Below are 12,125 nucleotides of genomic sequence, written 5' to 3'. Positions count from 1 at the left end.
AAATCTGCCTGCTTTAGACACATAAGGCCCGGTTGATCTGTTCAGAATAATGGAGAACATATGAGTGAATGCGCGCTATCGCGCGCATTTGTGTCGTCAGGGGCTGCCATGAAGCTGTTAATCTGTTCAGATTAAAGGAAATTTATGAGTTAGTGCGCGCTATCGCGCGCATTTGTCTCATCAGGGGCTGGCATGAACCTATTAATCTGTTCAGATTAATGAAAAACATGAGTTAGTGCGCGCTATCGCGCGCATTTGTCTCATCAGGGTCTGGCCTGAACCTATTAATCTGTTCAGATTAATGGAAAACATGAGTTAGTGCGCGCTATCGCGCGCATTTGTCTCATCAGGGGCTGGCATGAACCTGTTAATATGTTCTGAATAATGGAAAACATGAGTGAACACAGGCTGGCATAAAGCTTTTATAATAGGGCCGCCATGTTGTTTCAAAAGGCCTGAAATGTCTTTTTGAAAGGAGCTGGAGCTTTAAGAAAGAAAAGTAGCTGAATGGGATTAGTTGAACATGCTCAAAAAGCTGAATCTAGTGGAAATTTATCAGAAATCAAGTGATTAATAGTTAAAATGGCTTCAGTGTAATATACAGCAGGGAGTGGAAGAGTGATGTCATCAGTGATAGCAATGTTTGTCAACAGCTGCAGCTCTCTCCCTGTATAACCTGCAGAAATTGCATGACCTCCTGTGAGAAAACCGGAAGAGCGAGGAAAATAATTTGAAGACCGTAAGAAGCAGAAGGCTTGGAGGAACGCGGCAATGTAGTTTTTATTTCAATGGAGTGAAAAAAATTTAAACGGCAGCAGGTTGAACACAGTTGAACCTGTCTCTGGCGTTCCACCAAATTTCCATTGGAGTTAGTGAGAGAAATTGAAAGGTTTCTCTCGCTTCAAGGCTCATAGCTGAAATTCTGTAAATGTGAGCTATTTAGTAGTTACATCAGCTGGAAGAGGACAAGTGTACCTACATTTTAAGGTATAATTTGTTTGTCTGAGTTAAACAGCATGAAAGTTAGAGGCATTTGTTTGAATATCAGAAAAAGTTCAAATGATCAGTCTGCCACTCTAATCTTCTCATTCATAAAAATCAAGAAGGAGCAAAAATGTTCATGTTTTTTTAAACTGTCATATTTCACAATTGGCTTAATATTTGAAAAAGCTGTATAATCACATAATAGCTGAATGTCTTGTGAACATTTTAAAGTTTGAATGATGTCTCTGTGATACCGTATGGCTGAGTTACTGCCCTCTAAAATAGGACAGTTTGGGGCTCGTTGAGTCTGGCCTCCTAATTAGTTGCTGTGGGCAACAGCTGCACGTGCCCACTGACAAATCTGCACCTCACTTTGTCCCCTTAAAATCATGGGGTTTTCATTTTGAGGAAGAAATCTGGAACAAACGGTTGCTGTTCGAAAAGTAGAAGTCGTATCCGAATAATTCTTTCACCGTGAGCGCCAGAAGGGACGGGGGAAGCCAGCGGTGTCATTTTTATTCTTCTAACCCCCGTGGCTCCTTTATTATGGCAGTTTTAAAATTATTTTTCCGACTGATTTCAGGCCTCGCCCGTTTTATAATGGGATTTAATGTTCTCTCTCTGCGCTCAGAGGGGATTTGTGAGAAATCTGTGAGGCAAAAATCATTTTTTAAAGATTTGTAGAGTGAGGATTAGAGTGGGAGCCAGAAAATTAGCTCCTCTGGACACCTAAAACGTAAACTGCCGTTGTGTCAAAGCCGTATAAGCTATTAACAAGCCCTTTACACCGGTTAAAGCTGAGTCTTTCCTGTCACACACAAACTTTGAATGATGTGTGTGTGACCTTGTATGGCTGAGTTCAGAAGCCTCCAAGGGGACCTTCGCTGTGGGACGAGTAGCGCGCCGAAAAACGTGACGGAAGCGGGAGAATAATAAGCTGCAGACATTCAACACTTTTCTCACCATGAATTCGGGTCATTCTTCTACATTTTCAGCACAATCAAACAGTAAGATGTTTACGGGTTCTGTTAATCTCCTCAAACACAGTCATCGTGAAATAAATAAGGCATGCTGTGTGAAACACAACAAGTTTCAGAGGTGTCAGAATACTTTTAAAGCTTCAAACTTAAGCAGGAACATGTTGTAGAGGGAGTGTTCAGCCAGGTCATCTGTTTCAGTCCTATTCATGCTCAGATGGACAGAAAATGCTCTCTTTCTATCCAACATCAGTGATGTTAATGAGCATGTTCCCTCCTCCATCTGATCGTTGCTTCAGAGTCAACATGACCAGTCTGCCTGATACCAAAGCAGGACGCCTCCAAGTCCCAGGCTGGCTGTGAGATGGTCAGTTACCATTCTGACCTCCATCATGATCCCTACCTAATGTGAGAAAACTGCTCAGTGAGACATGATGGAGGAAATAAGCAGATGATGGCTGATAGGAGTCAGGAGTGAGAGAAAGACTGATGAAACTGTTCATTCATTTTAAAACAAATCAGAAATGTTACAACAAGGTTACAAGCTGCTGTTAAACTCAGAGATAAAGATGAAATCAGATCCTGTTGCTGCTCCTCCCTCCTACCTGTCCTGCCCCCATCAGGGGTGGAGCTCTGACTGATTCCAGCAGCAGCTCACCTGTGTCTCAGTCTGTGGAGCCTCGTCTTCTTCAACACTTGGTTTGAACAAACTGTGAGTCTGAACTTTGTCTTCAGTAACTTTCCTGTTTGTTTCTGCTCTGTAATGTTTGGGGAACATGTTCACTTCTTATTTCAGCTCCAGTTTGATCACTGTTGAGTTTGAAGATAAATCTGCATGATTATCATTTACATTGTTATTGATTAGAAACATAATGTGATTTATTTGTTTTATTCACAAAATAAATCCCATTGTGTTTTAATTTGTGGGACTAACTGTGGTTTCTTCCATTAAAGTCGGACACAGAAACTCACTGCTCATTCAGAGAGAACGGCAGAATAAATGTTTTCGGATCAGTTTGTTGTTCAGGAACTTGGAGATGTGTTTTAACATGAACTCCACTGGTCAGACAGGTTTTATCAGTCCTCACTCCATCACAGGGGAACTCTGCTCTGACTGGTTCCAGGAAGCAGCTCACCTGTGTCTCAGTCTGTCGAGCGGAGACTCTTCTCCTTCTTTAGCTCTGAACAATCTGTAAGTTCAGACTTTCCTGTTTGTTTCTGCTCTGTAATGTTGGAGAACATGTTCACTTCTTATTTCAGAGCAAACGTTGATCAGTTTGTGTTTGAAAACAAATATAGATGATTATCAGATTATTGATTAACTGGAATCAAACAACAAGATATTTTTTTAATTTGTTTCCTTCTCAAACAAACTGCTTCATGTTTTTATTTCCTGGAATCAAAGTGTCGTCTCCACCTTTAAAGTCAGAAAGAGCAGCTTCCTGTCAGACCTTCCGTTATGAAGCTGTGATGCAGTGTATGTATGAAGGGGTTTAGTGTTCATTGTGGTTCAGTCTTTTCACTTCCTGCATTGTGCTGCAGGATCCAGTTGGACCAATCAGAACCTGCAGTGTGGGATTCTGCTGCTCTTTCAGTCAGACTTCACATTCAGACAGAAATAATTCTTTAAATCATCCTTTAGTTTCTATTGTTGATATTTATTCATTACTTTCAGAGCACAAATGCTGCTGTTTTTCAGGTGTCTGCAGGAAAAAAAAAGAGGAGATGTTTAAGATCAGGGGCTGCATTCATAAAAACTCTGTAAAGAGCTGCTCCTGCTGATGAAAATCTAACCAAATTATTGGAATGGTTGAAAATGAAAGAGTAGATCCTACTAAAGATAAAATTTATTCAGCAACATGTTAACCCTTAAAAGGAAGGAGGATTTGAGTTGATGTCAGGGGCGTCACTAGGTCTTAAGGACAGGGGGGGCTTAGCCCCCAGAGAGGAACAGGATGTGAGTGAACGTAGCGCACGAGCACAAAACTTCACAAACAGCTAACGTAGACTGAGAAATAATTAATTATTATTTCAGTCTGTTTCTTTAATACAGTACAAAAACTATCACAGGTTTGCACAGTAACAGCATATTTACAGCATTAACAAGAAACAAATGGCTCCAATTGCGAGTTACTTGGTGGATGGAAGCAAAGAATTCCGTCTGTTTTTAAGGGTGACAAATGGCTCTATCACTCTGTTGTGACTCAGAGGCTGAAGCTCGTCTTTTTCAATTGACATGACTGCAAGACTGTAAAGTCTTTTCTGACCCATTGTTTGAGGCAGGCAGGAATGCAGCCGACGCAGTGCACTACAGGACGTTCCACATGAGCAGCTGCCCACAGGCACTGTTAGGGATGGTTGCCTTCAGAGAGGGAAACATGTCTGTAATCTGAGACAATAAGAAGGAGGGTTTGAAAGAGGAGATGAAGCATCTGAAGCTGTCAGACTCCTCCTCCTCTGACTCAGTCTCAGAACAATGTGGAGTTAAAGAAAACACAGGCATCTGTTTTAAAGGACTCACTGATGTTATGACTGGAAATCCAAAAATGGTATGAACTGTCCACAGTAAGTTTTAAAAAAGCAGATGGAAAGTTAATTTTTTTACAGATTCTAAGATTGTGGAAAGTCTTTGTGAAGGATTTATCCCCCTATAACACCCACTGAGCAGAAGTCCAGCTGAATGCATCTGACAGTGCTGTAATAGGTTAACTACAGACCAAATCAGACTTAGCAAAGAATCATATTTCAGAACAACACTGGCTTGTTGATTGGCAGATACAGTCACTGCAGAACTTTATCTGAGCTTTTCTAGGATTTGTAGCTTTTACCTGAGCAAAGAGCATCCACTGTAAGCCCAGCCCACAGTGTGCTGAATTCTGGCTGTTAGCACAGCATCAGGCTCAGTTTCTCAGTGTTTGTCTGGTTCTGTAACTTCATGTGTTGGAAGCAATAAGCTACATTTACTCTACTTAAAGAACTTTAGCTTTCCTCAACAATTTTCATGTTTCAACTTTACATTTCTTCCATTTCAGAGGAGATCAGTGAATCTTTTATTGCTCTGCATCTCTTCACAGAAACGCTTGTTAAGGCATCACAGAAAGTTATTGTGACCTTCAGAGACTTGTTGCTGCTGTTCAGCTGAAGGTAAACCTGGATTATGAACGTTTTCAATTTTAAGTCCTCAGTTAATCAAATTCATGGGCTGGAAAAATGAGTTGAGCTGAGGATGACTTTACACACAGTGATGTTATGTTCTGGGAGAGGCCGGACCTGATTGATGCTGCATTCCAGCCTCATCTGCTTTGACTCTCTGATGACAACAGAACGGTTTCCTGTAACCTGTAAGCTGTTTGTTTCTGCTCTGTAATGTTTGGGGAACATGCTCCCTTCTTATTTCAGAACAAACTTTGATCACTTTTGAGTTTTAAGACAAATCTACATGATAATCAGATTATTGATGAACTGGAATCTAACAACACGATGATCAGCTGATGATGTTTGTTTTCTACATGAAGAACTGATCTTCATAGAATGAAACCATCAGCTCCTCCGTTAAAGTCAGACACAGCAGGTTCCTGCTGCTTCCTGTGTCACCTTTCAGAATAAAATAACATGAATGTCAGTTAAATGTGTCTGACTGTAGTCAGTTATGAAGCTGTGTGCAGCTCTGATGGAACATATAATCCACTAATATCGTCTAATGATGAAATTAAATAGATTCAGATGTTCTGTCTACTTTATTGATCAGTTTGTGATGTTTTATTCAGCTTTTTCCTTTCCTTTGTATGTGAGTAATAATCCTTCATCTTTGTTTATTTTTGTTTGTTGAATTCAACTAAAAGTTAAAACGTTTCATTTGAGTTTTTATCAGAGACTTTTTATTTGTACTTTTAAACATAAGATGGAACCTACAGACAAAGATGGAACCTTCCCAGGGTAGAAGGTTCTGTTATTAACAGCACATTATTCAGTTTCTGGTTCAGACGTTAAATCAGTTGATTTCCGTCCTGTTTCATGTCAGTAAATGTACGTAATGGTCCATCATCATCATGAGTGTGCTGGGTGGTAGCTCCATGCCTCCATCTAGCGGACTGATGGAGGTACAGCAGCTGATCTTTTTACAGCCCAAATGATGGAGAGGATTTGAGTTGATGTGCAGATGAATGATTTGTGTTTCCTCTGCAGATGAAGGTAGAAAGTGTGTGTGAGCTGATGTGAATTCAGCAGCATGGATCAGTGTGAGGACACTAAAACCACTCTGTGTGGGGAACATGAGAGCCAGAGCAAAGCTCAGAGGTGAGATGACCATCTCTAACTGTCCATGACTGTTCTCCATGTCAGAGCTCAGCTCAGCTCAGCACTCACATCACCAAACCACCTTTATTCACAGGAACCAACCTGAACCTGAACCTGAACCTGATCCTGAACCCAGCTGTGTGTCCCTTAAGAGCGACCAGTCAAAGGATTGGTTGATTGATTTCCAACATGATGTTCCATCAGCCCAACAGTGAGTATCTGTCAGTATTCAGTGGAGGCTGCATCATGTTTCAGATGATAAGCAGTTTTCAGCTGAATTACTTGAGACTTGGATCAGTTCTTGATGTCTCTGATGAGACTAATTAGCTGCATCATGTGTGTAATGTGATATTTTAGTTCAGTCCTGCAGCTCTTTATTAAAACAAAGGGAGAATATTGCTGAATATCTGTCCACTGATGTGGCTTTTTCACAGGATGCTGATTATGTAGTGAACAGGGCGGCTGATGTATTAGAAATATTACGTTCTCACACTTGTGTTTAATGACGTCAGTTTAAAACGACCTTCTGAAGAAACAAGAACAAAACGACCAAATCAACCTGTAGCTCCCAGTCGAACAAAGATGAGCCTTACTGATGTTTATTTTGTTTTATAACTTTCTCAAGCATGTGTAAGAGTGGCAAACATATATATATATATAAATAAAAGAAATGAAAGGTAATTTTTACCATTTCCAAATTACATCAATTAGCATGTGCTCTACTAATTTAATGCAAAACATTCCTGAAGTACACAGAAATATACTTTGTTCCTCCTTTTCAAATGGTGCTAAACCTTACCTTTAGCCTTTTTATTTGTCCTGATTTTAACTTTGAACCAAAGTTCGTCCTTTCCTTTTGTTGTTGTCCAATGTTCTATTAAACTACCTTAATTACATAGTTTTATGTCCTTCAAAATAAAATACTTCCGGTTCTACAGGAAATTAAAAAATAATAGCGCCAAAAAAAGGAAAATTTCTCAATTCATTGAGAACAATAGGCGCATTCGGACAGAGAGTTCTAAGAACTGTCCACCTCGAATTTAGTCATAAGAACTGCCCTTCCCCAGGGGAACTGTTTCATTTTGCATTCGCACATAAGTCGGGGACCTTGGTCGGGTCTGCATGACGGTGATATTAATCATGGACGATCACATCAGGCGTCTAAGATGGAGGCTGGAAGAGCTCACAGTGAGAGTCAGGAGACGAAGAATCGAGCAGCAGGCGATACTTCTTCGAGCGCCTCAGACAAAGGAGACGACGTTAATAAGTTTAACTTATTAAACAGGCGCTGTTGTGTCCATGTCGTATGAGTAAATATTTCAGACAAGGGGCGGAGCTACCAGCCACCAAACACCTACGTCATATGTGTTCCTATGGAACCCAGAAAAGACCCTGCCTCAGAGAAAGAGCTAAAATGGTAATAGGAACCGAGGGTCGTGGTCCCTAGTTCCTGTATGTCCGAATGCACGAAAAAACGGCCTAGTTCCTTAAAAGGTTATAGGAACTGCAAAAGGTTCCTACAGTGGGAGTGCGCCTAATTATAGCCCTTTTCCACCAGTTCACACAGATCCCAGGCACCTTAATGACATGTCTGTGAAATGATTTGGTCAAATTCCTCACAGATCAAAAACAGCAGCCCTGTCTGTAGCACTCTGCTCTGAGGCGGTCAAATTTTCATGCTGCGACTGGCTGCTAATGCTCACTCCGCCCCTCGGTTCGGCATCAGGCTGAGGTTGAGCACAAGCACTGGTCATGGCTGCCCACACACAGTTGCAACCTTATATGTTTGAGCCAGAGTCAGACCCTGAGAATGTATATACTCTAATATAACACAACCTGCTGTATAAATAATTTATTTCAACATCGTTTGTACCTGCATGAACTAGCGGTTAGCATTAGCTCGTGGTAATTGGACAAAAGAAACACAAAGCACACTTACATCGTCTGTCCTTTCCCCACGGATGACCTCTTTTAGGAAATGTTTTTCTGCGAGTCCTGCATTGTACTGACCCAAATTGAGGAAGCAGTCCGTGTCAAAATATTTGGCACACACAGATAGGTTTATGCCGACCGTGGCAGAATGAATCTGATCGCACAAACAGTAAAGACTGAGTCAAGGAACCATGCTGAAAGCTCAGAGCTTCAGTCTTCCTGTTTTCTCTCAGGTAAAATTACATCCAGCTTCCAGTTTCACACACCTGCTGACGTCTGCCTGCAGAGTGGCAGAGCTGCTACAAGAGGGAGCTGTAACATTGTTCCACAGCAGCCACACTGACTCTCTGACAGGCCGTCTCACTGCAGACTCAAACACTATCACTGAATACTTTAGTTTGAAGAAAACAAGTGTTTTTCTCTCAGGATCCAGCAGAGACTCAGACCTGGATCTGAACCCAGCTGTGTGTCCATGAAGAGTGACCGGTCGATGGATATTCCTCTTGTCTTCAAATCAGACCAACATCCATCCTTTAAGAGGTGAGCTGAGTGTAAATGTTGTAACAGAGTAAAATGTAGCAGAGTCAGTTTGAACAGTTTTTATTCCAACATGTGTTTAATGTGAGCTCAGCTCTGTTTCACATCCATTTCTATGTTCATATGTGAAGCGGTGTGTGTTGGATGTTTTCCACAAACACAGCAGTCAAAGAGGAAAGAATGGATGTTGGAGGAGGTGTTTCTGAGTGTCTGTAGGACACCAGCTGGTCCAGCAGGTGCCACTTTGTGCTTTGGCTCTTAACACAGTGTAGGAAGTGTGAAGCAGCTGACTTCCAAAGTAAAGTCAGGTCTGTTTTAGGTGGTTGAAATATAGACAAACAAACATGGTTTTGAATATCTTATAAGAATTTCAAAAATATCCTTTTAAATGTTTTGTCATCACTTGTCTTTTTGTCTTTTGAGTGCAGTGCTGAAATAATTTTGTGTTCTTTAGAAAGCTGGAAAAACCAGGCTCACCTGAACCTAAATCCAGCTCCGAGTGCCAGAAGACTGATCGATCTATAAAACATACTCCAAGGAAAAGGCTCCACCCAGATGTTCAAAGGTACAACTTTACGAACACAGATAAAGTTCTCTCAGTGACGACTCTGTTTTAAACCTCTATCTGTCTAACACTGGGAACATACCAGTACAACCAGTCTGATTCAAGCACACACTGGCTCTGGCTGCCTTGCTCCAGGGCACTTCAGCAGGGAGGGAAAGCTTTCTGAAGGGGTTGCTGAGAGCTGTTGGAACCCAACCAAAGTGAGCTGAAAGCTCCAAGCAGCTGCAGACTGAGCTGTTGATTCTCAGTGGGATCAGCAGGACTAGTAAAGCTTTCCCACTGCAGGGAGTCCTCTGATTCACTGTTCACATCCACACATCACTTCATGGAGCTTTACCTTGTGTTTGTCTCTGTGTGGACAGACAGAATGTGAGCTCATTCTTCATGATTCCTCCACAGAGTGGACCAGCAGAGCTCAGAGGTTCCCAGTGGTCAGTCTGCCCAGCAGCATCAAACACAGCTGGACTCCATATTTATGGTCTGTACATGTACAACAACTACTTTTCCATCTGTTCTGTTCACAGTCATCTCCATGCTGCACTTTGTAGACCAGTGGATTGTCAGTGTGTCCAACATGGATCTGATGTTTGGCTCCATGACTTCAGTCTGATTGGCTCATTCATATAGTATTCTGTTCCAGCTGCTGGAGGACAACATGGTCACTTTTGTGAAGGAGGAGCTGAAGAAAATCCAGAAGGTTCTGAGTCCAGTTTACCCAGAATGCTTAGAGAGTCAGAGGGAGGATGATGATGAAGAGCAGAGGAGCAGCAGAGAGGCATTAGTGAAGATCACAGTTCACTTCCTGAGGAGAATGAAGCAGGAGGAGCTGGCTGACCGTCTGCAGAGCAGTAAGAGAATTTCTCTAAAGATTTAACCTGCTGGATAAATGACACATTTACTGATGTCTCAACACACAGAACAACACATGTTCAAATACTCATTCTCAGATAAAGGTTTGAAGAATTGTATTGACTGATCTTATTTGTTGTGTTTTATTTAGAACTTTTTGACCCAGTTTGCCAACTTAAATCTGCTCTGAAGAAGAAGTTCCAGTGTGTGTTTGAGGGGATTTCTAAAGCAGGAAACCCAACCCTTCTGAATCAGATCTACACAGAGCTCTACATCACAGAGGGAGGGACTGGAGAGGTCAATGATGAACATGAGGTCAGACAGATTGAAACAGCATCCAGGAAAGCAGGCAGAGCAGAAACAACCATCAGACAAGAAGACATCTTTAAACTCCCACCTGGAAGAGATGAACCAATCAGAACAGTGATGACAAAGGGAGTGGCTGGCATTGGGAAAACAGTCTTAACACAGAAGTTCACTCTGGACTGGGCTGAAGGCAAAGCCAACCAGGACATCCAGTTCATGTTTCCATTCACTTTCAGAGAGCTGAATGTGCTGAAAGAGAAAAAGTTCAGCTTGGTGGAACTTGTTCATCACTTCTTTACTGAAACCAAAGAAGCAGGAATCTGCAGCTTTGAAGAGTTCCAGGTTGTGTTCATCTTTGACGGTCTGGATGAGTGTCGACTTCCTCTGGACTTCCACAACAAGGAGCCCCTGACTGATGTTACAGAGTCCACCTCAGTGGATGTGCTGCTGACAAACCTCATCAGGGGGAAACTGCTTCCCTCTGCTCGCCTCTGGATAACCACACGACCTGCAGCAGCCAATCAGATCCCTCCTGACTGTATTTGCATGGTGACAGAGGTCAGAGGGTTCACTGACCCACAGAAGGAGGAGTACTTCAAGAAGAGATTCAGAGATAAGAAGCAGGCCAGCAGCATCATTTCCCACATCCAGACATCACGAAGCCTCCACATCATGTGCCACATCCCAGTCTTCTGCTGGATCACTGCTACAGTTCTGGAGGATGTGTTGAAAACCAGAGAGGGAGGAGAGCTGCCCAAGACCCTGACTGAGATGTACATCCACTTCCTGGTGGTTCAGGCCAAAGTGAAGAAGGTCAAGTATGATGGAGGAGCTGAGACAGATCCACACTGGAGTCCAGAGAGCAGGAAGATGATTGAGTCTCTGGGAAAACTGGCTTTTGAGCAGCTGCAGAAAGGAAACCTGATCTTCTATGAATCAGACCTGACAGAATGTGGCATCGATATCTCAGCAGCCTCAGTGTACTCAGGAGTGTTCACACAGATCTTTATAGAGGAGAGAGGGCTGTACCAGGAGAAGGTGTTCTGCTTCATCCATCTGAGTGTTCAGGAGTTTCTGGCTGCTCTTCATGTCCATCTGACCTTCATCAACTCTGGAGTCAACCTGATGGAAGAACAATCAAAGTCTCAGGGGTCTAAAACACTAAAAGAGACTCTCTTCTACCAGAGTGCTGTGAACAAGGCCTTACAGAGTCCAAATGGACACCTGGACCTGTTCCTCCGCTTCCTCCTGGGTCTTTCCCTGCAGACCAATCAGAGTCTCCTACGAGGCCTGCTGACACAGACAGGAAGTAGCTCACAGACCAATCAGAAAACAGTTGATTACATCAAGAAGAAGATCAGTGAGAATCTGTCTGCAGAGAGAAGCATCAATCTGTTCCACTGTCTGAATGAACTGAATGATCGTTCTCTAGTGGAGGAGATCCAACAGTCCCTGAGTTCAGGAAGTCTCTCCACAGATAAACTGTCTCCTGCTCAGTGGTCAGCTCTGGTCTTCATCTTACTGTCATCAGGGAAAGATCTGGATGTGTTTGACCTGCAGAAATACTCTGCTTCAGAGGAGGCTCTTCTGAGGCTGCTACCAGTGGTCAAAGAATCCAACAAAGCTCTGTAAGTACAAACCCGGTTTAACCACTTTTAGTAGAGTGGCAGCCAGGTGAC

The 12,125-nt window shown here is 42.5% G+C and overlaps 2 protein-coding genes across 2 annotated transcripts in view; both read left to right on the top strand.

The window, feature by feature from the left end:
• Positions 1-4,872: 4,872 nt before the first annotated feature.
• The window catches only part of LOC140291809 (NLR family CARD domain-containing protein 3-like), a 562,338-nt gene continuing 555,085 nt past the window's right edge, over positions 4,873-12,125 (top strand). Inside the window, exons 1-3 of the mRNA XM_072379443.1 lie at positions 4,873-5,105; positions 6,147-6,257; positions 6,352-6,468. Coding sequence (XP_072235544.1) covers positions 6,190-6,257; positions 6,352-6,468 — 185 coding nt within the window. The 5' untranslated portion in view covers positions 4,873-5,105; positions 6,147-6,189. The remainder of the gene's footprint in view (positions 5,106-6,146; positions 6,258-6,351; positions 6,469-12,125) is intronic.
• LOC140295791 (NLR family CARD domain-containing protein 3-like) lies at positions 8,618-12,078 on the top strand. The gene is made up of 4 exons (XM_072379681.1): positions 8,618-8,729; positions 9,691-9,769; positions 9,932-10,139; positions 10,292-12,078. Exons 1-4 carry the CDS (start codon positions 8,662-8,664, stop codon positions 12,076-12,078), a joined length of 2,142 nt encoding a protein of 713 aa, XP_072235782.1. The 5' UTR covers positions 8,618-8,661.

Source organism: Leuresthes tenuis, unplaced genomic scaffold, assembly GCF_036924035.1.
Source record: "Leuresthes tenuis unplaced genomic scaffold, fLeuTen1.0.hap1 SCAF_1, whole genome shotgun sequence".
Lineage (NCBI taxonomy): Eukaryota > Metazoa > Chordata > Actinopteri > Atheriniformes > Atherinopsidae > Leuresthes > Leuresthes tenuis.
This window is presented reverse-complemented; position numbering and strand designations above follow the sequence as displayed.